At 45.7% G+C, this 27,959-nt stretch overlaps 1 protein-coding gene across 1 annotated transcript in view; it reads left to right on the top strand.

The window, feature by feature from the left end:
* The window catches only part of APOB (apolipoprotein B), a 37,313-nt gene extending 26,238 nt beyond the window's left edge, over window positions 1–11,075 (top strand). The window contains exons 26-29 of the mRNA XM_082744190.1: window positions 235–7,416; window positions 7,805–7,919; window positions 8,028–8,211; window positions 9,156–11,075. Coding sequence (XP_082600316.1) covers window positions 235–7,416; window positions 7,805–7,919; window positions 8,028–8,211; window positions 9,156–10,781 — 9,107 coding nt within the window. The 3' untranslated portion in view covers window positions 10,782–11,075. The remainder of the gene's footprint in view (window positions 1–234; window positions 7,417–7,804; window positions 7,920–8,027; window positions 8,212–9,155) is intronic.
* Window positions 11,076–27,959: the final 16,884 nt, after the last annotated feature.

Raw genomic sequence — 27,959 nt, 5'->3', positions numbered from 1 at the left:
CACAGAGAAGCACTTGATAAGGGAACCCAACAAGATCTGTGGTGGTCAGGGAAGCCTTTGGCTGTCAGATTTTATGCTTGTGTTATGGATGGAGGAGACTTGCATGACTAACTCAGATTAAGGGGACTTTATTTTTTTTTGAAGGGGGGGTACTTTATTACTGAAAGACTTTCAACATAGAAATTGCTATGGAAATTTATTATTTGATTTAACTAACTTTAATTTTTATGTCAGGGTCTGGAGAAACAACCTACGACCGCAGGAATTCATTCACATTATCATGTGATGGGTATCTACGCCACAGATTACTGGATTCAACGATGAAATTCAGTCACGTGGAAAAAATTAGAAATAATCCAGCCTCAAAAAGTTTGCTAACATTTGAAGCTTCTAGTGCCTGGGGACCTCAGATGTCTGCTTCAGTACATTTGGACTCAAAAAAGAAACATCATTTGTATGTCAGGGAAGCCAAGATTGATGGGCAGTTGAGAGTCTCTTCGTTCTATGCTAAAGGCACATATGGCTTGACTTACCAGAGGGATTCTAACACTGGCCAGTTAAGTGGAGAGTCCAACCTGAGGTTTAACTCCTCCTACCTCCAGGGTACCAACCAGATGACAGGAAGTTATGAGGATGGTGTTGTCTCGTTAACCTCCACCTCGGATCTGCAAGATGGCGTCATTAAAAATACTGCTTTCCTAAGATACGAGAACTATGAGCTGACCCTGAAATCAGACACCAATGGGAAGCACGAGGACTTTGCCACTTCTAACAAAGTGGACATGACCTTCTCCAGGCAAAATGCATTGCTACGTTCTGAGTATCAGGCCGATTACAAGTCATTGAGGTTCTTCACCCTGCTTTCCGGATCACTAAATTCCCATGGCCTTGAATTAAATGCTGATATTTTGGGCACGGACAAAATTAACAGTGGTGCTCACAAAGCAACGCTAAGGATTGCCCAGGATGGACTGTCCACCAGTGCAACTACCAACTTGAAGTATAGCCCGCTGGTGCTGCAGAATGAGCTGAACGGCGCGCTTGGCCTCTCCGGGGCATCTATGAAATTAACAGCGAACGGCCGCTTCAGGGAACACAATGCGAAATTCAGTCTGGATGGAAAAGCTGCCCTCACAGAGGTGTCGCTGGGAAGTGCTTATCAGGCCATGATCTTGGGCGTCGACAGCAAAAATGTCTTCAATTTCAAAATTAGCCGGGAGGGCCTGAAGCTTTCAAATGACATGATGGGATCTTACGCGGAGATGAAGCTTGACTACACAAACAGCCTGAATATTGCAGGGTTATCGCTGGACTTCTCTTCAAAACTTGACAACATTTACAGCTCTGACAAGTTTTATAAGCAAAATGTTAATGTACAGCTACAGCCCTATTCTCTCGTAACTACTTTAAACAATGACCTGAAATTCAATGCCCTGGATCTGACCAACAGTGGGAAGTTACGGCTAGAACCCCTGAAGCTGAACGTGGGTGGGAACATAAAAGGACTCTACCAAAACAACGAAATAAAACACATCTACACCATTTCTTACGGTGACTTATCAGCAAGTTATAAAACAGACACCGTAGCTAAAGTGCAGGGTACGGAGTTCAGCCATCGGGTCAACACAAACATGGCTGGGCTGGCTTCGACCATCGACATCAGTACAAACTACAACTCAGATTCACTCCACTTCAGCAACGCTGTTCACTCTGCCGTGGCCCCATTTACAATGACCATTGATGCACACACAAATGGCAATGGGAAACTGAGTCTCTGGGGAGAGCACAGTGGGCAGCTGTATAGCAAATTCCTGCTGAAAGCAGAACCTCTGTCCCTGACTTTCTCTCATGATTACAAAGGATCCACAAGCCACCATCTCCCGTTGAAGAGCAGCATCACGACTGCTCTTGATCACAAAGTCAGCGCCCTGCTTACTCCGGCTGAGCAGACCGGCACCTGGAAGCTCAAGACCCGGCTGAATGAAAATGGATACAGCCAGGACTTCGATGCTTACAATAATAAAGACAAAGTTGGTGTGGAGCTTCAAGGACAAGCCCTGGCTGACCTCACCCTGCTAGACTACCCCATTAAAGTGCCATTTTTGTTCAGTGAGCACACCAACATAATTGACGCTTTAGGGTTGAGGGATGCTGTTGACCAGCCCCAAGAATTCCGTGTTGTTGCTTCCGTAAAATATGATAAGAATCAAGATGTCCACACTATCAACCTCCCATTCTTTGAAACCCTGCCAGAATATTTCGAGGAGAAACGAATGGTGATTATAACCGCCCTGGAAACCATACAGAGAGAACTGAAACTCATTGATGTTGATCAGTTTGTGAGGAAATACAGAACAGCCTTGCACGAGCTCCCACAACTAGTCAATGGTTATTTGAATGCACTCAATTGGGAGAGACAAATGTCGAGTGCCAAGGAGAAACTAACTGCTCTCGTGGAGAATTATAAAATTACAGAAAATGATCTACAAATCACATTAGACAATACCAAAATCAGCCTTAATGACAAACTGTCTCAACTAAAAACATATGTGATACAATTTGATCAGTATATTAATGATAATTATGATTTAGATGATTTTAAAACCGCTATTGCGAAGATTATTGATCAAATCATTGAAAATCTGAAAATTCTTGATGAACATTATCATATCCATGTAAATTTAGTAAAAACAATCCATGATGTGTGTTTGTTTATTGAAAAGACTGACTTTAGCAGAATTGGAAGTAGTACTGCATTTTGGATTCAAAATGTGGATGCAAAGTACAAAATCAAAATCCAGATACAAGAGAAATTAAAACAGATCAAGACACAGATTGAGAATCTAGACCTCCAGCACTTTGCTGAACAGTTAAAACAGCAGGTCCAGGCTACTGATGTCAGAGTTCTTTTACATTGGTTGAGAACTATAATTCCATTTCAAAGAATACAGGAAATTATTGAGCATGTGAAATACTATATTATAAATCTTATGAAAGATTTTGAAGTAGCTGAGAAAATCAGTGCACTTGGAACCATGTCCCATGAGTTAATTAAGATGTATGAAGTAGACAAACACATCCAGGTTTTAATGGATAAATCGGTACAGTTGACCCACCAATATAAGTTGACAGAGACTGTTCAGAAGCTAAGCAGTGTCCTACAACAAGTTAAGATAAAAGATCACTTTGAGAAATTGGTTACATTTATTGATAATGCTATCAAACAACTTAAAGCATTGTCTTTTAAAAAAATCATTGAACAAGTAAACAGATCCCTTGACTTGTTGGTAAAGAGATTAAGGTCATTTGATTACCACCAGTTTGTAAATGAAACCAATAACAAAATCCATGAGGTGACCCAGAGACTCAATGGTGAAATCCAGGCCCTGGAACTTCCACAGAAAGCTAAAGCACTGACACTGTTTGTAGAAGACATCAAGGCCAAGGTTTCAGTCCATCTGGAACACCTCAAGGGCACCCAAATAAACATATTCTTTGATCAGTTGCAGGAAGCTTTAAGTTCAACATCTTTAATCTACATGAAAGAAAAATTCCGAGAAACCCTAGAAGATACACGAGACCGGTTGTATCAAATGGACATTCAGCAGGAAGTTCAACGGTACCTGTCCCTGATCAGCCAGGCTTACAGCACGCTTGTCACTTTTATTTCTGACTGGTGGAGTCTCGCCGCTAAGAACCTCACTGACTTTGCAGAACAGTACTCTATCCAAGACTGGGCTGAGAACCTGAAAGCCTTGGTAGAACGAGGATTCACTATTCCTGAAATCCAGACCACTTTCGGAACCATGCCTGCCTTTGAAGTCAGTCTCCGTGCTCTTCAGGAAGCTACATTTCAGACTCCGGACTTCATAGTCCCCTTGACAGATCTGAAGGTTCCATCAATTCAGATCAACTTCAAAAGGTTGAAAGATATAGAGGTGCCATCCAAGTTTGCCACGCCAGAATTTACTGTCCTTAATACCTTTCATGTGCCTTCCTTTACAATTGACTTGGTAGAAATAAAAGCAAAGATCATCAGAACTATTGACCAAATGCTGCATGGGGAGCTGCAGTGGCCAGTTCCAGAAGTGGACCTGAGGGACCTGATAGGGGTGGACACTATTCTTGCTAGTATCACTCTGCCAGACTTCCATCTGCCAGAAATCACAATTCCAGAACTCATAATCCCAAATCTCGATTTTAAAGATTATCAAGTTCCTGACCTTCACATACCAGAATTCCAGCTTCCCAGCATCTCACCCACAGTTGAAGTCCCTACTTTTGGCAAGCTTCATGGCCTTTTGAAAATCCAGTCTCCCCTTTTCACATTAGATGCAAATGCTGATGTTCAGAATGTAACGATTTCAGGGAACAGGGCAGAGATCGCAGCTTCTGTCACTGCCAAAGGAGAGTCCAAATTAGAAGTTCTCAATTTCGATTTTCAAGCCAACGCACAGCTTTCAGACCCTGAGATTAATCCACTGATTATGAAGCAATCCATGAGGTTCTCCAGCAAGTACCTGAAAACAGAGCATGAGAGTGAAGTGCTGTTTTGGGGGAATAGGATTGAGGGAAAATCAAACACGGTGGCAGGCTTACACACAGAAAAAAATACACTGGAGCTTAGTCATGGTGTGCTTGTCGAGATAAACAATCAGCTTACTTTGGACAGCAACACAAAATACTTTCACAAATTGAATGTCCCCAAGCTGGACTTTTCTAGCCAGGCTGAGCTGCGTAATGAAATCAAGACCCTGTTGGGAGCTGGACATGTAGCATGGAATTCTTCTGGCCTAGGGTCATGGAAATGGGCATGCCACACATTCTCAGATGAAGGGTCCCATGAATCACAAGCTGGCTTTACTATGGAAGGACCCAGTGCTTCCTTTGGATTATCTAATAAGATCAATAGCAAACACCTAAGATTAAGCCAAAACTTGGTTTTTGAATCTGGCTTCTTCGACTTTGCTAAATTTGAAATCCAGTCACAGGTTGAATCCCAGCATGTGGGGCGCAGTGTTCTGGCTGCTAAAGGCACAGCACTGCTTGGAGAAAGGAAGGCAGAGATAACTGGCAACCATGATGCTCATTTAAATGGAAAAGTTATTGGAAATTTGAAAAATTCTCTTTTCTTTGCAGCACAGCCATTTGAGATTACTGCATCCACAAACAATGAAGGGAATTTGAAAGTTAGTTTTCCATTAAAATTGATAGGGAAGGTAGACTTCTTGAATAATTACGCATTGTTTTTGAGTCCCAGCACCCAACAAGCAAGTTGGCAAGCAAGTGCCAGGTTCAATCAGTATAAGTACCATCAGAATTTCTCTGCTGGAAACAATGAGAACAGCATTGAGGCCCACATAGGAATAAATGGAGAAGCCAACCTGGATTTCCTCAACATTCCTTTGACGATTCCTGAAATGACTCTACCTTACACAACACTCACAACTCCCCAGGTGAAAGATTTCTCCCTTTGGGAAAAAACGGGCTTGAAGGATTTCTTGAAGACAACAAAGCAATCATTTGATTTAAGTGTAAAGGCTCAGTATAAGAAAAACAAAGACGAGCACATCATCCCAATTCCTTTTTATGCAAAAGATTTCCAGGTACTGAGTACCCCAAATGATATTTTCATTCCAGCCATGGGCAATATTACCTATGACTTTTCCTTTAAGTCAGTCCTCATCACGCTGAATACCAATGTTGGACTGTATAACCAGTCAGATATTGTTGCTTATTTCCTAACTTCCTCTTCTTCTGTCACTGATGCTCTGCAATACAAATTAGAGGGCACCTCAAGTTTGACGAGGAAAAGAGGCTTGAAGCTAGCCACAGCTTTGTCTCTGAGTAATAAATTTGTGGAAGGAAATCATGACAGTACTTTTAGTTTGACCAAGAAAAACATGGAGGCATCAGTGACAACATCTGCAGAAGTCCAAATTCCTATTTTGAGAATGAAATTCAAGCAAGAACTTAATGGAAATACCAAGTCGAAGCCTACTGTCTCTTCATCCATTGAATTAATGTATGATCTCAATTCTACTGCTACAGGAACAATCAACCACAAACTCAACTTAGAGAGCCTCACCTCTTACTTTTACATTGAATCATCTACCAAAGGAGATATCAAGGGCTCAGTACTTTCATTAGAATATTCAGGAACTATTGACAGCGAAGCCAGTACTTACTTGAATTCCAAGAGTACTCGGTCTTCAGTGAAGCTGCAAGGGGCTTCCAAAGTTGATGGTATCTGGAACCTTGAAGTAAAAGAAAATTTTGCTGGAGAAGCCACTCTGCAACGCATCTATGCCATCTGGGAACACAACACAAAAAACTATTTACAGCTAGGAGGCTTCATTTTATCATCTGGAGAGCATACAAGCAAAGCCACCCTGGTACTCTCCCCATGGAAAATATCAGCCTTCATTCAGGTCCATGAAAGTCAGCCCCATTCCCTCCTTGAAATCAATTACCTTGGCCAGGAGGTGTCCCTGCATGCTAACACTGAGAACCAGAAGATCAGCTGGAAAAGTGAGGTCCAGGTTCATTCTCAGTTCTTCCAGAACAACATACAAATTTCCAATGGCCAAGAAGAGGCACGCCTTGACATTGCAAGTTCCTTAAAAGTGTCCCCATCGTTCCTCAAAGATATTGTCCTTCCAGTTTATGATAAGAGCTTATGGAACCTCCTAAAGTTGGATGTCACCACCAGCATTGATACGAAACAGGATCTTCATGCTTCAACTGCCCTTGTGTATACCAAAAACCCCAATGGCTATCATTTCTCTTTCCCTTTGCAAGAATTAGCTGATAAATATATTATCCCCAGACTGAAAATAAGTGATCTAAATTCAAGTTTTGTCATACCTACATTCCAAGTCCCATTTACAGATCTTCAGGTTCCATCCTACACGTTTGATTTCAGTGAAATAAAAATCTATAAGAAGCTAAGCACTTTGCCATTTTCCCTCTATATACCAACACTACCCAAAGTAAAATTCCCCCAAGTTGATGTGTTAACAAAGTATTCTGAACCAGAAGACTCTTCAGTTCCCTTTTTTGAGATAACTATGCCTGCATCTCAGTTAACTGTGTCCCAATTCACCTTTCCAAAAAGTTTTTCAGCTCACAGTGCTGTTGGGTATCTAAATGAGGTGGCCAGAAAAATTGCAGACGTTGAGTTGCCAGCCATTACCATACCTGAGCAGACTATTGAGATACCTACCCTTACGTTCTCTGTACCTGCTGGAATTTTCATTCCCTTCTTTGGAGGACTGACTGCACATTTTGGAGTGGCCTCTCCCATGTATAGTGGTAATTGGAGTGCTGGTTTGAAAAACAAAGGAGAATATGTTGAAACATTCCTGAATGCTACATGCAGTTCAACCATTCAATTCCTGGAATATGATCTAAATGGTAAGATCCTCTCCTATATGCTCTATATTTGCAATGAGAGTTGTGAATGAATAATTAGATATTTTTGTAAGACTGGAAGCAAAATTACTTCCACAGCAAAAATTTTAAAAAGAGAGAAGGAGAAGGGTATATACCCCACATGTAAAAACCATTCAATAGAAAACCTATGATATTCAAGAGAAATAGATTCCAAGAAAGTGTATTTTTTTTTTCTGTGATGACCTTAGGACTAAAAATGTCTCCTTCTGTTTATCGTTGTTAAATATGGACTGCATGTTTCAAACATGTAAAGCATGTAGTTGAGATGGAATTCTCCTGGTTTTCACAATGAAAATGCTTATGTCTTGAAATTCTTAATCTAATGAAATATAGCTTTTCTCCTCTACAGTTGTGGGAACACACAAATTTGAAGATGGCATGTTCATCTGTAGGACGAAAGGAACATTTGCACATCGTGACATCAGTGCAGAATATAAAGAAGATAGCAAATATCAAGGACTTCAGTATGGAACTTTGATGGAAATCTCACCTCTTTTCAAATCACTGTGATATTTTTTTCTTCCCAAATCCGTGCCCCTTTCATGATGGCTCATCTGCTTTTCTACTTTCAGGGACTGGAAAAAAGAGATTCACCTTGACATCACCAGCCCAGCATTCACTGATGTCCATCTGCACCACCAGCTAAGCAAGAACAGCCTCTCCTCCTCTGTGACCTCCCCAGCCATAGGCACTGTAGCCTTGGACTTGGAAGAAAATAACAGTACCTTAAAATGGAACTTGTACTATCGCCCTCGGGTGAGTCCCATCTAATGGGTTACATACCCTGAGAATGGGTAGAGAATTTGGGAATATCAATTCAATTCATTACAAGTATTCTCTCAAGGCTTTTCCAAAGTACGGGAAAACAAGCAATGAGCAGGCTGAACTTTTTCTCTGAGAAACTACTCTCCAGAATGTACTACCATGATTTTGTTGATTTTAGTTATGATGGGCACATATGACATCCTATTTCCACTATTATTTTATTACTTCGTGGCAAATTTAGAGTGACGAGGGTTATGCCTCATCATCTAAATCATGAGCAAACTCTCCTGAGTACAGTTTTTCCACAGTGGTTTCCAGAGTATCTGAGGCTTCAGAAATTTTTCCCACAATAGAAGCGTTAGCTGAGATATGCCAAATTTCTCTCATGTACTTTACACGTTCTACTGGGGCCAAATCAAAGTTGCCATTAGTAGAAACGAAGAAGCCATAAAGTTCTAGTGCAAGAGTTTGTCATAGGTTTGGAGAATGAATGGCTCCTCATACTAGTATCCTAGAACTCTGCTAGATGGGCTCTGGACTTTTTCCTTTTTGCTACTTCTCCTTTCTCTGAAGTAGTCTTCTCCTGTGTCTTTTTCCACTTTCTCCTCCTCCTCCTCCCCCTCCCCAACGCTCTCCCCCTCTTCTAATCTTCAGTCCTTAAGAAGGCCTTAATGTTAAGCGTTACTGTGTAAATGCCATGCATAATTTTATCTTTCCTGGGTTACATGATAAAGAGGAATTAACAACAGTGAATTTGTTTAACCATAACACAAACACATGAACTGACATATGAAAGATAAATCCCCTTCAGAGTATGAAAGATCCTCTGATCTTTACTTTTAACTGCTAATGAAGTTTTAGTGTAGTATATTATGTATCAGGATAATGGAAAACATGTTCTTTTCATCTTCTTTTTTTTTTTTTCTTAATTTTAGTCCTCTCTAGATAAAAAACTTGACATATTCAAAACTGAATGGAGGTACCAGGAATCTGGTGAGAACCGTCAGATCAAGGTCAGCTGGGAAGAAGAAGCAGCATCTGAACTACTAAGCTCTCTCAAAGACAATGTGCCCAAGGCCACGAGGGCTCTTTATAACTATGCTAACAAGTACCACCAGGAGCACACAGGACTCGATCTGGGAGATGCTTCTTTAAAACTGAGAAGAAGTCTGCAGAATAGCGCTGAGTGGGCCTATCAAGGTGCCATGAGGCAGATTGATGAGGCAGAAATAGAGCTCCAGAGGATAGCCAGAGACACCACTAGAACCTACCAGCAGTGGAAGGACAAGGCCCAGGATTTGTACCAGAAACTGTCATTGGCTCAGGGAGACCAAGCTGATCTCCAGGGACTCCAGAATGACATGTTTGACAGATTAATAGTAGTTACTCAGAAATACAAAGTCTTAGTCAGTCATCAGATTGACTTGTTGGTTGATTTCCTGAAGTCCACCAAATTCCAGCTCCCAGGAAAAGCTGGGGCATATACTATAGATGAAGTCTGCACTGTGGTCATGAAGAAAGTAGGGCAGGTGCTGTCCAAGATATATTCAAAAATCCACAGTGGGTCAGAAATACTGTTTTCTTATTTCCAAGACCTGATGGAGAAATCTGAATTAATCAAGGACCTAGAAATTAAAATTCCTTTTGAGTCAAAGAATGTTAAACTAAAAAATTTAATCTCAGAGTTTGGGAGTCTATTGGAATATTTATCAGATAAGCTACAGGATATATTTAATAAACTTCAGTCTCTCAAGACTACAGAGATGCTAAGTGATCTTCAAAACCAGTTACAAGACACTTTCAAAGACATAGAAGAAGTTATTCCATACTTAAAGGGTACAGAATTTACTTATCTCATTGATTTTATTCACGACAAGATCAACATAATTTTCAATGAGTCTATCACATATGTTTCTGAACTCCTGTCCCTTTACCTTGGCAAGTTTAATGAACTTGAATACAGGCTTCAGGAAGCTTCTGAACAGTTACAGCAGTACCGTCAGTACATAAAGGATCTTTACAAAGAATCTGTTGATGGAAGTGTGTTCAGCTGGACAACGAGGTTTTATGAACTTGAAGAAAAGATCATCTGCTTCCTCGAGAACCTAGTGGGTGTCCTTAAGGACTTGCACTCCACTTACATTGTCAGCACTGCTATGTTGTCTTCTGAAATCTCAAATCATGTTGAGCAGTGGCAGAAAGATATCCAGGAATACCTTAGCATCCTTACCGATGCAGATGGAAAAGGGAAAGAGAAGATTGCAGAGCTTTCTACCAGGGCTCAGGAAAAAATTAAAAGCTGGGCCACTGCAATGAAGGAAATCATTTCTGATTACCATCAGCAGTTCAGATATAAACTACAAGATTTTTCAGAACAACTCTCTGAATATAATGAAAAATTCATTACTGAGTCCAAAAGATTGATTGACCTGTTCATTCAAAAATACCACATGTTTCTAACATATATCACTGAATTACTGAAAGAGATACAATTGACCACAGTCAATAACATGATCCCCTACATCACGGTTTCTCCAGGAGAATTTACTATTACCTTCTAATTGTTTCTAGCAATTAATTAATTGTTTCAATTAAACTTTCATATAGTAGGGGGAAATTCAAACTGTACTTATTGATATAACCACACACTGAGCCAAACTTATGGCAAGCAGCTCACTATAAACAGAAGCCCATATGAACTGGATCTGCACGGAAGCTGGTATCAGATCTCTGAAGGTCTCTCAAGTCTGGGAAATAACATTTCTTTTGCCAGTTTAAAAAAAAAAAAAATCAGGATCTGAGTTATTTTGTGAAACGTGGGGGAGGGAGAACAAATAAATGAATTCTTTATTGCATATACTAGCACGCAATTTGACTCATTCATCTTGAAAAATAACAAAATGAGGGTATTGGTTCTAATATCTGGTATTTCAAAACTTCTAGAAGAATACATGCAGAGTTTAGAGTAATAGAATAAAAGAGGAAAGGGAGAATTTGAGGAGGGAAATATTTTGTCACCTAAAAGCAAAAAGAGGTAACTGATATCAAGGATTGTATTTGCCAAGTGAAAAGGAAGAACTATCTCTAAAGGCTTTCATGTAATATGATTCCAAGGAGCAACTTACTTGTCTTCATGGGCCACAGTCTTCTTTGTCCACCAGTCTGCCCTCACCAGGCAAGGCACTCTATTGGGCTCTGAGATCAAACAACAGGCTCTTTATTTCACCAGCCTGCCAGGGATGGAGAAAGGATAGTAAGGAAATCCTAGCCCAAAGGGCTTTATGATAATAGGGACCTCAGATGTCTCTCTGCGGCTTAGCAGCATCCACTCAAGGCACAGAAAATAAGGGTGGAAGAGGGAGCATGGAGACATAAATTTCTAACATTTCTGAGACCAAGCATACATTTATGTTCTTGAGTTTCCTTATTCCCCCAAATTTAGTATCTAACAAACCCAAGTATAATCAAAACTTAAGAATGTCTCCTGCCACATCCACTCACCTCAAACTCTTAGTTTTAAACCTTGGCAACCTCCGGTCAGAGCATCCAAGCTGAGCTCTAGCAAGGGAAGGCTTCAGAGAACCTGTGCAGCACAACCATCACCAATATCTTGGGGAAGGTGAGCTCTGTCTTTCCTTTCAATGGCATTGAACAACAAAAGCTGGATGAGGCCTCTGGAGAAAAAGAAATTGGAGATTACCACCCCTTCTGATTCCTAAATGAGGTCTGTTTGGAAATGACTCTTTTTATCCCAAAATTCCTTCAAACTTCATTATTTCCTAAAGCTTTCACATTCCCTTGGTGAATCTCTGTTAAATCCCTGTTAAAATACACAAGCATTACCTGGAAAAGAAAAACATATTAGCCTATTGGTATCTTAGCAGGATTCTTTAGAACTAAAGAGCCAAAAATAGTCCTAGGGAAGTGGATTACATGGTCGTGTATGGATTTGGTCCTGAAGAAACCAGATAATGAATTGGATAATGAATCAATAGATGGATGGACAGACAGATGGATGGATGAATGGACAGAGAGCTGAGTGAAAGAGTGGGTAAATGAGGGGTTAATTCCAAATGTGGTAGATGGAGGAAAATTAGCCCCAGGTCCCAGGGCATCACATGAGTGCTTCTAGGCATCACCCTAGAAGAGTTCCCCTGATGAGCTCTGAGTAGCAAGAACGTACTAAGTGCCAAATTGAAAGGAGGCCTGGAATTGCAGCTTGATTTGGAGGGGGAGGGGGAGTCCAAGTTTTCTGATGTTCATGTAATGATACCTACATCTCGGGCATAACAAGAAGAAGAAATAGAACCAAATCCGAAATGATCGCGTAATCCCACAGTGCCCACCTGTCCCTTCACATGGTGCTCCTGGATGACTTAGAAAACCTTCAGTATGCTCAATCAAGTTGGGATAAGGGATACTTGGGAGGACTTTGACTTTGATTTCTTCTTTGGTCTTCTACCATCAATCAGGACACTTCCCTGGGGTCAATTACTGGCTACATTCCTTACTTGCTTATTGATTTGGATTACTTATTTCCCCTCAGTGAGCCTGTTTTCTAAACTACCAAGTGAGGCTAATATCTATCCTGCCTGTCTTTGAAGGGTTGTTCATTTAAAAAAAAATCCATTGGAATAATACATGTGAAAGAACTTTTACAATCATTAACATTTTTTTTTAAGTGCCATGATTTTTAGATGATAATTTAAATGACTTTAATGCAAGGATAGGAAATAGAAGCAGGGAGACCTATCCAGTTCAATGAGCATTCATTAAAATGTTTCCATATGCTAAGCACAAAGGCTCTATAGAGGAAACCAAGGTCCATACGATGCAGTTCATAGGTACCTTCCCATTTGCCTATCAAAGGTAGAATGTGTTATCTTGTGATGGGCATAAAGAAAGTACTATGAGGGCTTATAACAGGAAAGAATGAGAATCAAGAAATTTTCCTGAAGAAATTGGAATGAATCTTGAAGATGCAATGACAAGTGATAAGGAGGAAACTGCATTCTAGATGAAGGAAAACATGCAGAAAAGAAGATGGGTGTGTGTGAGAGAGACACTGGCTCTTCTAGTCGCCAGAGCACAGGAAACGCAAAGGGAGACAGGATTGCAAAGGCAGGTTTGGCAGGTTTGCAGAGATCTCAAAAACCAGGGTGTAAGGTGGTACCTTCGTTGCTGGAGAAGGGCACCCAATGAAAGTTTTGGAACAGGAAGGGTGATAGAAGTTGTGATCTAAGAAAACTGCTATGGCAACTCACGTAGAATAAATTGTAATTGGATGAATATGGATACAAAGCTGCGTCGGCATCCAAATAAAAGATGCTAAGTGCCTTAGCCAAGTCATGATTGCTAGGAATGTTGAGGAGGGATAGGACATAAGAAGCTTCGTGAAGGCATTTTTGACAGAACTAAGGGGCTGATTATTTAGAACAGAGGGATAGTGCAGAAGCTGTTGGAAAGGAAGTTGCCTTGATAAATCACCAGCACCAAGAATTGCAGAGGGTGCAGGAGACACCAGAAGAGCAAAGGAGAACAATGAGTGAAACAGGACAGTTATAAAATTTTGAACCTGAATAGCTTGAAGACCTATGGGGCATCATGGAAACATAAGGAATGTGCTGGGGGCAGATTATTAGTGTAAGGCATGGACTCACAGACTATCACAGCTGGAAAGGGACTATGGTAGGTTTCAAGTTGTAGCGGTATGCCTAAGCAGAAATTACAAGCAAGCTATGAAGCTGGAGATATGTGCTAGAGAGACAATATTCAAAGGAATAGAGACAAAGGAGAATTTTAACTAATACTGCATTAATTTTATGACTTATAAGTATCTTTAGAAACTTAACAAGAAAACAAAGAGGTTTTTTTTTTCTTGTACAATTAATTAGGTATGATCTTGAGAGTGAGCCAACATATACATCTTTTAAAAACATATCGTGAGGTGACATGGAAAATCCTACTATAATCACAGATCTTCTTTCTGTAAAACAAATGGCCAATGTTTCAAACCAAAGGAGAAGTGAAATAATGGAACCCAGGCCAGGTCCTTGGAACCTTGGAAGGAAGCATGATCAGGCTGTGTGCTTTAGTTTTACTTCTGGCTCTTGCCTAGAGTAGGGGTGTTGTCCCCACAATAAACCTTATAATTAATAAGTTCACTGGGAGTGGGCACCCCCAGGTGCATTTAGAGCAAGGCTGGTTAGGTGAGGAGCCCAGTGACCTTTCACCCATGAGATGAGCAAAGCACCCCCCACCCGACTTCTTATTCTAGGTCCCCGTTCTGGCTCTAATTTATGACTTAGTCCCCATTCAGTCAAAGAAGAGGCCAAGCTGGCCCTCGAACAGGGCCTGCAGTATGGGAGCTGGAATGGCCAAGCAGATGTTCCCTCTAAAAGTGTCTAATAACCAGAGATAAATGTGCAGAAACAGCCCCTACCTCTTAGCTCATCTCCCTGTCTTGCTGTTTCACATTAAGAGGTCAGCTGCAACTCCCTTCGGAGCACTCCATTTGTTGGTGTGATGGTTGGGTGGTCACCAGCAAATAACATTCCAGTTCCTCATAAAAGTTAGTGGGGTTGGTGCACATGTTTCTGTGAGGAAAGGGCCCTGCCTTCTCCTCCCGCACAGACTGCCTCATGCCCTGTTCAGGTCTGAGCGGTCAGTGATGTGGGTCAGTGATGCCTGGGACACCATGTGCTAAGCCCTGACCTCTGTGTCAATTTTACACCTCAAATGGCACCACTCCGTTTCAGGTGAAAGGGATGACTCAGGCCTGGGAGGTGGCCTGGTCCATGAGCAGTAGATTGGTGTCCTCACCCTCGTGTTTAAGCCATGCATAGGGCTGTGGCTGTGCAGTGTGAGTTCTAAGCTACACTGAGTGGAAGGGTTTGGAGTTGACTCTAGAAAGTGGCCTGAGGGAAGGGTAATCGGTGAACATTCCAGCTCCATCAACTCCACCTGGTTCCCCAAGTGCATGCCGCCCCTTCTCTGCAGGCAGGGAAGGTCAGGCTCAGGATGTCATGTGGGTCCCTATAGATCAGGGGGCACCAGAAAAGCTCCAGGAGCCTTAGAGCGGGTCTGAGCTAGCTTGGTGGGGCCCATGGTCATTAGAGCATTTCTGGAATTGCAGGAGGTACTAGAAGATCATGGAAACTCATTCACAGTAAGAAGATGAAGGCTTCACTGTGGGTGGGTTCTGTAACGTCAGGAAAGTTCAGGCTTCACTGTGGGTGGGCTCTGTAACGTCAGGAAAGTTCAGGCTTCACTGTGGGTGGGTTCTGTAACGTCAGGAAAGTTCAGGCTTCACTGTGGGTGGGTTCTGTAACGTCAGGAAAGTGACTTGGTTTTTCCAGTTTCATCTTTAAAATGGGAGTTGTGAAAGAATAGGTTGAGCCACTCCGAGCAGTAGTAGAAAGTGGTTGCCTCTTATTCATAGGGTTGTAATGAAGATTAAATGAGAGAATGTAGGGGCGTCTGGGTGGCTCATTCGGTTATGACTGTATTCAGGTCATGATCTCAGGGTCCTGGGATGGAGCCCCACATAAGATTCCCTGTTCAGCGGGGAGTCTGCTTCTCCCTCTGCCTCTGCCCTTCCTCCCCTTGCTCTCTCGCTCTCAAATAAATAAATTAAATTAAAAGATAGAATATATATCAAGTGCTTGGCATACGAAGAGTGTCATATTCACAGAAGTAAAAATGAATGATACACAGTTACGATTATACACAACTATGTAAAGGGATTTCACAAATAAAGGATGCAGTGAAAACGTAAGATGAAGTGCAGCATAATACCCTTTTTATAAAGTTAAAATCAACTAAAACCAAACAATTTGTTTTCTAGTTTTAGAATTATAGTTTTAAAGACAGGGAATGATAAACTCAAGAGTCAGGATAGGTTATATCTGGTGGAGACGGGCAGGGGTAAGGATGGGTATATTAGTCAGAGTATTCCAGGAAAATGGAACCAGTAAGATATGAGAGATTTAGTATAGGAATTGGCTAAGAAAAAGAGGATAAGACTATCCAGAATCTGCTCTCTGCGAGCTGGAAAACCAGGAAAGCTGGCTTTGTCCAGCGGGGTCAAAGCCCAAAACCTGAGAACCAGGAACACTGATGTCCAAGGGGCAGAAGGGAGAAGACAGATGTCCCAGCTCAAGCAAAAGGAGCAAATTTTCCCTTCCTTGTTTTATTCAGACCTCAACAGATTGGAAGGTGAACGTTTTTCCTGGGGAGGGCCATCTACTTTACTTAGTCTGCTGCTTCCAGTGCTGATCTTTTCTGGAAACACCCTCATAGACAAAACCAAAATGAAGGCTTCACCAGATATCTGGGCGTCCCTGGGCCCAGTCAAGCTGACACCTGCAATTAGCCATCCCAAGGACGGTGCAGTAGATGTGAATTACGCCATGTTCTTATTCTTGTGGGGACTGATGATGAGTTTGGGAGTGTTTAATATGTTACTGATTACTTTAACTATGTTGTTGATTATTTATGTAAAACAGAAGACCGAAAAGACAAGCCTTTAAGTGTCCAGCACATATGAAGCACTTAATTTATTTTGTGTTTCCTTTTCCCCTTCAGGGCATCACCCTGGGATTTTTGGGTGGACAAGCCCTCTTTTCAAGAGGAAATCATCTCATGTCTTTAGTAGCTACTTATTTTTTTTTAAAAATAATGAATACTGTTTTTCTGAAAAAAAAATTGAAAAATTTTTTAAAAACTGAAAAAAAAAGATTTTATTTATTTATTTGAGATCACAAGTAGGCAGAGAGGCAGGCAGAGAGAGAGGGGGAAGCAGGCTCCCTGCTGAGCAGAGAGCCCAATGTGGGGCTCGATCCCAGGACCCCGGGATCATGACCTGATCTGAAGGCAGAGGCTTTAGCCCACTGAGCCACCCAGGTGCTCCTAGTAGCTACTTATTAAGCTCCTTCTCTGGGCCAGTCACTCTCCTAGGCATTCTAGTGCTGGGGGAGGCCCTCAGTGTGGGAGGGGCCCAGATGGAGATGACTAACAGGGATCCTGGAGCTCTGGGGAACCATGGGGACAGGGAGGGAGAAAGGTAGACTAGTTATAGGGGCCTGGGAGAGTCACTTTACCTCTCTGACCTTCAGTTTCTTCGTCTGCAAAATGGGAGCTCTACAGTAATGCACTCCAGGTGCACTCAGTTAGTCTGGGTCCTCCGGCATGTGGAGAGTCTCCACGACCGGCTCTCTTTTATCCTCACTAGGGAGATTCTTCAAGGCCCAGGAAACAATGTCTCTTAGTCTTCAAAGTCTTCTCCGATCATCTCCGGAGCATACCCAGGACTTGTGCTTGCATTGGTCTGCTATTCCTTACCGACTCATGTTGCTGCCCCAGACCTAACCCTGAAGTCAACCAGGCCATGTGCCATGGGCTTCCCCTAGGGCCTTGTCAGTTTTTCCTCTATGTTTCATCTTAGGGCTGGGGAGATGAGGGGTCCAGCCCTTCTTGGGGATTCATTGATTTTGCTAAAACAATCATTCCCTTCTATGAAGTCCTGTCAAACAACTCACTCAACACTGGCACGTGCTGTTTGTTGACTGACTCACCATTTCACTGAAGTGGTACTTCAAGGCTTTCCTCTCACAAAGACATTTGACTGGTCGGAGGAAGAAGCTGAGGAGCCGTGAGGCTGACTTCTGTCCTTTGAAGGAAGACTGTCCACATCCTCCCAGGAGATGAGTGGCCAGGAGCTCCTCAGGATGGCAGGGAGGCAAAACTCCCCTGTTGTTTCCTCTACAACTGCTCCCATCCCAGGAACTGCCCCCATCCCCCTAAGACCTGGCCTCCTCCTTCCTGACTCCCCCCCAACCCCAACCGAGTCTTCAGAAACCCCAGCGGACACCAGGCCTCCTGGTCCTCCATCCAGTCAGTGGAGCACTTGGCAGAATCTGCTGTTGTCTCTCCTCAGAATCTCCTTCATGGCTGTCGGGAGGCCTGGCTCCTGCTCCATCTCCGTCCCTGGCCTGACTGCTTCTGTGAATTAGAGACCTGTCCTTATGGTCCTCTCGGAGTCTCTATCCTTATGTTCCTCCCAATACTGACAGCCTGTGGGCTGAATACGACCACAGTGTGTCCTACCTTAAGCAAAACCTACCTATCCAGAATGCAAGCCTAAAACTCACTCTGCAACCAAGTGTTGGCTGCCTGGATATGCCCACAAAATCCCGCCTTCAATATCTTCCCTTTTTGACATCTGAATACAGCAGTTGAGCGCCATCCCACATGCCTTCCCGAGGCTCCCTAATGCATGAATGTCCTGTGAGCTCTCCACTCCTGTCTGTCTAGGTCTGTCTCTCTGTGTGTCTCCCATTTAACTTTCCCCAGGTCCCCAAACCCTGTCTGCCCCACCCAACAGAGGAAGACTCGTGCCCCTGTGGCACGAGGAGCAATTTGTCTCTTCCGTGATTATAGCTAGGGAGGGGGTGGGCTCTCATGTTTTATAACCAACAGGCCCATTGACCTATTTTCATTTAAGAAAAAGCAAGCAGTCTTCTTACTAGGAATCATGTTGCCTTCCTTTTAGGCCTCAGACTCCCAACTGCATGCAGCCAGCTTTAAAATACTTTTTAATCTTTTACAAATAAAACAGAGCAATGACTCATCTTACCATGTGTTTGAAAGAATCTATTGATCTAAAACTCTGCACACAACTTTTCTGGAACAAGGTAGATTGGCAAAGAGACGTCCCCATATACTTACCTTCTCCTCAGAGGACAAGATGAGAGCCTTGCTCAGGGCAAATTACTGAAGTCTTCGGTTTTGTTCTAAGAGATGGGTCCTCTGGATTCTCAGCTTCTTCCTCCAACCATTCAAATGTTTTTGTGAGAGGAAAGCCTTGAAGAACCACTTCAGTGAAATGGTTAGTCAGTCAACAAACAGCACTTGGCAGTGTTGAGTGAGTTGCTTGACAGGACTTCAAAGAAGGGAATGATTCAGGTTCCTGATAGCACATTCTTTGCCTGTGCCCTTTCTGGGCCTAAAGGAAGGAAGTAGGTGGGATAGGGTAGGGGATAGAATTTGCAGGCAATTGTCTTTCTTTTTTCTTCCATTATTACGTTCAGTTAGGCAGGCAATTTTCTAATCTAAGAGTTGCTTGGGTTGTAAGCTGGTGGCTGAGGCAGTCACAGCCTTGCCTCAGGTTCCATACACATTTACTAGGTTTAATAAAATTGGGGCATTCTCTTTGCTAAATCAAAGAATATTCGAAATTTACAACATACGAGAACCAAGTGGGAAATGGTCTTATAACGCAGTTTCCCCTTAGCCTGTGAACCATTGTACCTAAAATGAATCTTCACTGCAGATTTTGGGTTTTTTACCGAGTGTGCTTCAGTCAGTTTGGCGCCGGGCCAGGTCCTACTGAGGCCACTGGGACACTGTACACAGTAAGCCCACCTGCATAGCAAGAAGGATTTGTTCTAGTGTTACTGAAACACTTCTAGTCCAGGGAATAATCAATCAAGGAAAATCAAGCAAGCTACTTATGCATTGTCTTCACAGAGGCCCTAGACTGACAGGAACAGGAGATACTTCCTGTCACCTTGTCATCACTGACACATACACGAGAGTGAGGTTTCCTGGGAGAGTCAGTCAGCTGATCCACTCTCACCTCCGGGGAAGTCTCCTCATGCCCCCTTGGCTACCCATCATGCTTTGCCATCCACCCCTAGGCTTTTTTCAGTCCCTTCCCTGTGCCTGAAACCCCCTCCTTGACCATCTGTGGAAATAGTCAAGGTCTCCTCAAGTCCCACTTCCTCCTGGAAGTCTTCCAAGACCGGTAGCCCTTGCTTTGATCATCTGTCTGCCGACAATGGAAGCCCACTGTTCCCTGTCAGGTTCAAGGTTTCCTCTGTGCCTGACCCAGGCTAGGCATGCCACAGCACCTCAGCAGCACCTGCCCGCATCAGTCTCGTCTGCAGGCCCTCTCCTCAGAGTGGGATGACGTTCCCTGAACACCCCTAGCCCCCCTCGAGGACAGAATTTGGTCGTGCTCCCCCAAGAGTGGCATCCCCCTGCCCCAGATGTGGCCCTGCTTCCGGCCAGCCAGCAAGTCCACTGTGGTGGAAAGGGCAAGTCAGGTCAAGAAAAGCCTGGACCTGGGAATCAGAAGGACCAAGTTCTAGTCCCAGCTCTGACCTATGGTGAGGAAGTCACGTCACCTCCCAAAGACTCCTGTTCTTCATCTCGTGATATCTCTCTCACAGGAAAACAGAAACATCTGGTGGGTGCTGACACTCAGGTTTGCACACCGCTGGCCACAAGATAGATGCTCGATGAAGGTGCGCTGACTGGAAAAAGGATGGTCAGGGATCCACGCTGTCCCAGAACAGTGACCCTTTTCCTTCTGGGCTCTGACCTCAAGAACCAGCCTGGCTCCCCTGTTAGTCCAGCTCAGGCAACTGTCTGCACCATCTTGATTCTTGCAGAAACTTTCTCTTGTCAGACAGAACACACGCTTCCTGTCAGCTTTTATTTCTGTGAGGGCTTGCTTACGAGCAGGGCATTCTGTTCTTGGAATTTCTTGTTAAAATATTTCATTTAATTAAGTTTTTACAACCAGCTCTGTTTTGTGTCTGTCAGAAGGTAGGGGCCAGGACAGCCCTCTCCTCAGCTCCCTGGGAGGCCATGTCACGGAGACTCTGGAGAGAGCCGAGGCCAGGCCCGGGGGCCGTGTCCCTAGGTCTCCAGGCTTTCCTATGCAGCTACAGGGGCTGGGATCCTCCACAGGCTCATCTCCATGACAGGCCCCGCTGGAGACCTAAGTGGAAATCTCTCTCAGCCCAAGAACTAACTGTTCAGGCGTAGTCCAGAACAAATATGTTATGAATAATCTTAGCTACCTCTTAGCACCCCCAAAACTCTAGTCAAGACCCACTGCTCGTCCCCTTACTACTCAGGACCCTCCTTACCCATTCTTCTGGTCTGTTAAAGCCTTACTCAGGTTCTTCTCTCCTGCAGGTCCTACTGAGTCCCTCGGTTATAACTGCTTTTCTCTTCCAGTCGCTCACTGGATGGAGATGGTACCTCCCTGGTCAACCTGGTGATTCAGCCATACTCTTGTCCCCTGCCGTAATGTACCGCAAGGCTACGGTCAGAGCACCTTTCTCTCCTTCCCAAGCTCCAGCTTGGGGCCATGCTGGGGAGGCCACAGGAGGTCACTGAACCTGGCTGAGCGTGTCCTTCCCTGTCCCCACAGAGCCCAGCTGCCACAGGACAGGAATGTGTAGTTAGGGACGTGGCAGAAGGTGCTGTTCTCCCTCACCCATGTTTTGAAAGGCTGCAGACCACGTGTGCCTAACAGGTGGAACGTGCGGTCACAAGAACGGCAGGAGAGGAGGGGGCCCGGGTGAGCAGGCAGGTTTGTACAGACTGTTCTCAGCAGGGGCGTGGCTGCACCCACGGCTCTTCATGGAGCCTCGGCCAACTCTCTTTTTATAACAAACCAACCAGCGTTTCTGCCCGAGTCTCCAGGATTCCATGGTAAAGCTTCCCCGCACTCCTCACCGCCCCAGTGCTGCTGCAAAGCCTAGGACCCATGCCTTGGGAACCAGGGAGGTGGGCTGCTTCTACGCCCTTCCCCGCTCACCCCCGGGGGCTAAGGCTGTGCTCTGGCCTGTCACAGGGTGGCAGTGGAGGCCGAGGCTCTGCCTCCGAGGGCTCTTTTCCCCCAGCCGGCAGCCTCCTGACCTGGCCCATACCTGGCCTAAGGGAACCACTGTGGCCCCTGGATAATTCCAGGCTCCTTGTGGGTTGCTAAGAGCCTGGCTGCCACCTGTCAGGAATTCGCGGTCAGGGATGTGGCAGAATGCGCTGTTTTCCCACACTCATATTTTAAAAGGTTACAGACCATGTGTGCGTAACAGGCAGAACATTAGGTCACTTGTCTCACTTAGAACAATAATCCGTTTTGCTAGGGGTCAGGTTGACACAAAGAATCTGTCCAGACCAGGTCTCTGGATGGGACTTAGCCCTCCCCTCAAACTAATGAAATTTTCAACTCGTGGGTACTTGAGTTAATAAAGTGTGCCACACATCTGCTCAGGCCGCTGGCAGAAGAAAGCCCTGGGGTTCAATTTTGAGATCACTGACATAATGTTTGAGTGGCCTCCCGCTGGTGCCCAGTGGGACACCAAATTAAGGAAAGCCGCACAATGAATGTGTGAGAAAAAACATTAGTGTATAAACACAGAGGCCAAGGCTCCCCGAGGGGAGGGTGAGCGAGGGGAGGCCTTGGAATTACAGAGAGAGGGTCGGTGGGGGCTACCGCTGGGATTTCACGCCAATGGCCTGCAGGTAATGAATTATTTTAAAGGAAATTGGCATCAACATGATCTTAGGTCAAAGAGATGAAAAAAGTAAAAAGAGCATATTTTCTATGGCTGTTGAATTAAGTGCTAAAGTATAATGTGAGTGGTTCTAAACAAAATAAAAACCTGGAGGTGAGACTATAACACAGCCCCGGGAGAGGCTACAATTCAAGCCCGCAGACCCCTGAGAACCTAGCGGCTCCCTCTCACCGGCCTGGCTGGGGCAGAAGGCCTGCCCCCTCCGGGGGGCTGGGGAGGAAGGAGCCCCTCGCCCACTGGAACAGGAACTCTTCACGGTCATTCCCAGCAGCCCACAGATAGAAAATCAAACTGAAACTTCCTCGGGAGAAGCAAAGCTGGATGGCGCCCCTCCTCCAGAGACTCCCAGGCTCTGGAGAGGAAGGGGACAGGTAGCACGCTGAATTTTCTGTGGTCTTTCCTTGGGGAAAAGGGAGAGGACTTCTGACTTCCATGGCCCGGCTCCCAGGAAATGCCACGTGTTTGCTTTGAGGTCCGAGCAGGTCAGGCCTGAGACCTGCCGCTGACACTTGCCTGCACCTCCCCCAACCTGCCGGACGGCCGTAGGCTGTGGAAGCCGAGAGCCCCCCAAGTCCTCAGACCAGGTCCCCAGGCTGCAGGTGGGAGTCCTGGAGGGTGAGGCCACATCACCGGAGCAGGTCAGCTTCCCCTCAGACCCCAGTCCAGAGGCTGTGTGGGTCGAGGAGGTATATACCTAAGGCAACATAAAGGCCACCTTCAGCCTTGGCCAGCAGGTGTTCTGCTGGGGCACTAAGGTCAGGGTAGGGAGCCAGCTGTGGCTTGTCCTTGGTTTTTTTGTTCCTTAAAGTGCCTACCATGTGCTTTGGGCCCTTGCCCCATCAGGTAGGCAGAAAGGCCAGGGTGAACCGAGCACAGGAGATGAAGACATAAGCCTGTCCCAGGGGGTGGGGTTCAGCCCTCCTGACACATGACGAAAAGGGCTCAGCAAATGTGGCCCCCAAGGCTTTGCCCTTAGCACCCCTTGCCCTCTCCTTTCCCAGCGACATGCCACACTTTGTCTATGCCCTTCCCCTGGGAAGTCTTCTCTGACCCCAGTCCCTCAATCTGTAGGGCCCTACTTGTCCTCTGAGCCATGAGCCCTCTCTTCTCCTGACTGTGTACTTTGATGGGAGTTTCACACACCTGGTCCCCTCTGTAGCCAACTTCTGGGGTCCAAGCTCTTGGTGGAGCTGGGGGACGAGACCTTATAGATCAACTTAGAGCCAAATTGGTCCCAGCTACACACCTTCAAGAAGGTCAGGAATTTACCCACCAAACGAAAGCCATGGTCCCTTCCTCAGAGAGGACTTAGCAAGGGAGGGGGAGAGGCTGGTCGAGGTGCAGCTGGTCCTACCACAAGGGGCCACACCATGATTAATGATGTTCCCCAGAGGCTGTCCCAGCAACTGCACAGGGCCACTGCGGAATGCAAAACCAGTGCCTCTGGGAGCGGCCCAGCCATGCCGTGCAGCTCAGGCCTTCCCTCTCTGCTAGGAGAAATGTCCATGCTTACAGCTTCCCAGCATTCAGCCCAGATCTCCCCCGGGGGAAAGAAGAGGCTTTGTCCTTCAGTCCCACCGTCCAACAGAGGACACGGAGGAAACAGACGCCAGGCCCGGCCACCTGGATCTCATTCCAACTCCCTCCCGGTCTTTTCAGGGCACTGTACCTCCAGTCCTCATATGTAAAATGGGGATGACAATAGCACCTACCTCAGAAAGTTCTGGTGAAAATAATAGACGTTTGTGTGTGTCAGTGGCTGAGAGGAGTGTCTCACGCAATGAAATGCTATGTACATACTTGCTACTTTTATTATCTAATGATCTGATTTCAGAAACTTGTTCTTCCTTGAGAACCAACCCAGCACCTCATGGGCCATCAGCCTCTCCCTCCCTCCTCAACCCCCGAAAGTAGCAATACAGTTCTGGACTATTCAGTACCCAAGGTGCAGGGAGGCCTTGTGCTGCCTGAGTTTCTTCCTCTGCCACTAACTTAGAGGCAGCATCTTCACGGGCCTCATAACATGGAGAGTTTTGCGGGTGATGGGACCCGGGCAGCCGAAGGACCTGCACACACCAGCCAGGCCGCGGCTGCTCCCAGCACGGAAGGAGCCCAGCAATGCCATCCCCACTTCTCCCCTCTCCTCAAAGTCACTAGGAGTCGGGGCTCCGAGCAGGGTATGTGGAGAATGGGAACAACAATCCGCACGTTTACTGAAAGTAATGAAGGCGTAGATAGCACCAACGCCTCACAAGGTCCAAAGGGCAGCTTTGGGGCCCAGGCTCAGCAGAGTGAAAAGGCTGTTCCCGCCAGAGGCGCACCGGCCTGATGCCTCTGTTGCCTCCTCAGGCTGCTGGCCCCAGGGAAGCCTGAGGTCAGTCACTTGTCACAATTCTCCAGACCACAACAGGCCCATCTGTACAATGAAATGGTTGAACCCGGTGATATTTTAAAGGCCTTCGGGCTCTGAAGGACTGCAGAGGGGTCCCTCTGTTACCTTTACCAGCACCATCACCATCATCATCATCAGGAATAATAACCAACTCATTTATAATTACTTACTCTGTGCAAGGCATTGGGAATCATCAGAACAAGCGCATAGTAACGTTTTGTGGTCTTCGTGGGGACCACAGTCAGGGAAACTGAGATTCAGAGAGGCTGAGTAGCTCAAGTTATCAATAGCAAAGTGGGCTTAAAACCATAGCTGGTAACCTACACTGTACCATTTTTATGGTAACAGTGACGACACCAGTGCCGTTGACGACAACTCCTCTGCCCAGCACACTTGATGAACGTGTTCTCATTTCGTCTTTACACCAATCTGACCTAAAGGTAGGGCTGGTCACGGTCATCCCATTTTTCCAAGGGCATTAATGCAACTTACCTAGAGCCGACAGTGTCCTTTCTAACACAGAAATCTGATCCTGTCACTCCCTTTAGTGAAAATCGAGCTCACGGTGACCAGAGTGTATTTCCTTAATTACTCACCCAACTTGATTTTCGGTGACAGCAGAACTGATGTTCTTCCCGTGGGCACAAGGAAAACTATACCAGTTATTAAAATATTGAAATACATCTGAGCCAGTTGGTACGCAGCCACTGGCCCAACCTCCCCACAAAACCCCCTACCCTGCCCCCTCACTGTAGCACCTTCAGGGGACCTGTGGGCCTCCCTGGGACTCCAGTGCTGCTGTGTTCTGATTGGTCAGTGCCCACGTCAGGCTGGGTGTCACCCCCTTGGTGAAGGAGACCTATGCACATACACAAGCGTGTGGGACACATTCTTCCCATTCACACCTGGCCCTATGCACTTGCCCACAGGGGACCCGGGAACTCAGAAGTGCCGATGTTAAGTTCATTAAACACGGACGTCGTCAGCCTGAGGGGGTTCCAGTGTCTCCGTAGCTCACACTGGCAAACCAAAACCAGCCTGTAAATGTCTCAAGATTTAAAAAATTGAATTCTGGAACACTGAAAAGAAATTTTAAAAAATAAATAAAAAATTTAAGAAATTAAAAAAGTAAAGAGGAAAAAATTTTAGAAAAATGTTTTAGAAACCTCAAGCAAACTTAATCACAAACAACAGGCTTTCCCAGAGACAGCAACCGCTTCGGCTATAGCTGATGAGACAATTTCCCTGTTTGGCTTCGGGTCTCCCAGACGAGTCTTGCCCCTAGCTCCGGCAGTGGGGTGTTCCTCAGCACGCGTGCTCTAGCACTGCCCAATTTGAATTGACTGTGCTCACATAAACTCTCAAAAATTTCTGTTATGCTTCAGTTTATCTTTTCAATGCCAGGACTCTGCCCGGCTTCTACGTACAGACCCTAGGCACGTGCGTGCACGCGCACAGATACACACATCCGCAGGAATGCGCGCACACGCAAATGAGCAGGTGCACCTCCCTCATACAGACCCCAGCTCGTGCCTCTCTGAGGCTGCCAGACATACTCCTTCCCAGGCTTACTGCCAGCCTCGGCTTCTGAAATTCTCTCTTTCCTGCCCCATGTTGCCTTCAGCGGCTCCCTGGAAATCCGGGGCCGGGCCTCTCGACATGCGGAGGCAGACAGGAGCGCAGCGACAACGGCCAGATGAAGGGGGACCGAGAGCACGTGCTTTGTCAGCCTGGCCTGGCACGCTGAGCACACGCCACAGCCTGGCGTGATAGAGGTCGCCTGGACGAGGAGAAGTCGCCCGGTTGCCGGCAGGCAGGTGCTCTTGGCCGCAGCCTGCAAGCCTCCAGGAAGTCCTCCCTTGGGGAAGGAGGAGGCTTTGGTTCCACCAGCTTCCGGTGAGTCCCAGCTTGGCACCAGCTTCAGGGAAGGGACCAGGGACATTCCTGATGCTTTCGAGAGGGAACGCAGAGACACTCAGGGAAGGTGGCCTTCCTGTCGAAGTGATAGAAATCTCCAAGAATGCATCACAGAACTTTGCCCTCAATTGAACTCCTTTGCAGGTCAGTTCACACCTCTTGACTTGAGCACAGATGGAGGTGGGGGTTCCCTCAGCTCCCTGCCTCTCACTCCAGCGAGAGCCAATACCGTGCTGAGACAGGCCCAGGAGTGGAGGTGGGCTGTACTTGTTCACCCAACAAACACTAAATGAGCACCTGCTACGTGCCCGTTGCCCTTCAAGCAGAGAACGATACACGAAAATCTCTTGATTCTGTCTGGAGTAGCTCTGCTTACAAGGCCAATCCCTTATCCCCAGGGAGCACAATGACATTTTAGTGGTTGGTCTCTGTGACATCTATTGGGGCCACAAACTTGCCTTCTGTTCTATGATGTATTTGGGTCTTAGAACCTCTCATATCCCTTCTAACATAAACTTGTTTAGCAGGATAACCTCCAGAGACATCTAATCTTCATGGCCAGGAGAACAACCGAGCCTCCAAGGACAGACCTACAGGGTCTGGAGGTCTGGGGAGCATAGTGTCAGCCATGGTCTCTGCCAGAGAAAGGAGTGCTCCTGCCCAGCACAGGCACCGGGCTTGGGTTTCTCTGGGGAGTATCTCACTTTAGTAAGATGCCCTGAAATAAAACCCATCCCACCTGAAGAACTTCACCTAAAGCCTTGTCCATGATCATCTTCCCTTACTTTTAGCTGCATATCAGCTGTCTCTGTTGCATTTCAGGTAGAGTGGCCCCTGGGGACTTCAGAGGTGATGCTGATAAAGGGAAGGCATAGGACCCGACTGCCAAGACCCACAGAGCTGTTTGGGGGACCTTCCAGCCAAATTTCTGTTCCCCAGGAATCGTTCACTAGAGGGGCCACCCCGGGACAAAGCCACTCTCAACTGGGGCACCCACCCACCTGCCTATAGCCTGAAAGTGCCCTGTGCCCTCTCTGTGGGCCAAGGCCACATCC

Source organism: Mustela nivalis (genome assembly GCF_964662115.1).
Source record: "Mustela nivalis genome assembly, chromosome: 8".
Classification (NCBI taxonomy): Eukaryota; Metazoa; Chordata; class Mammalia; order Carnivora; family Mustelidae; genus Mustela; species Mustela nivalis.
Note: the sequence above shows the minus strand (reverse complement) of the source record. Positions and strands in the feature narration are given on the sequence as shown.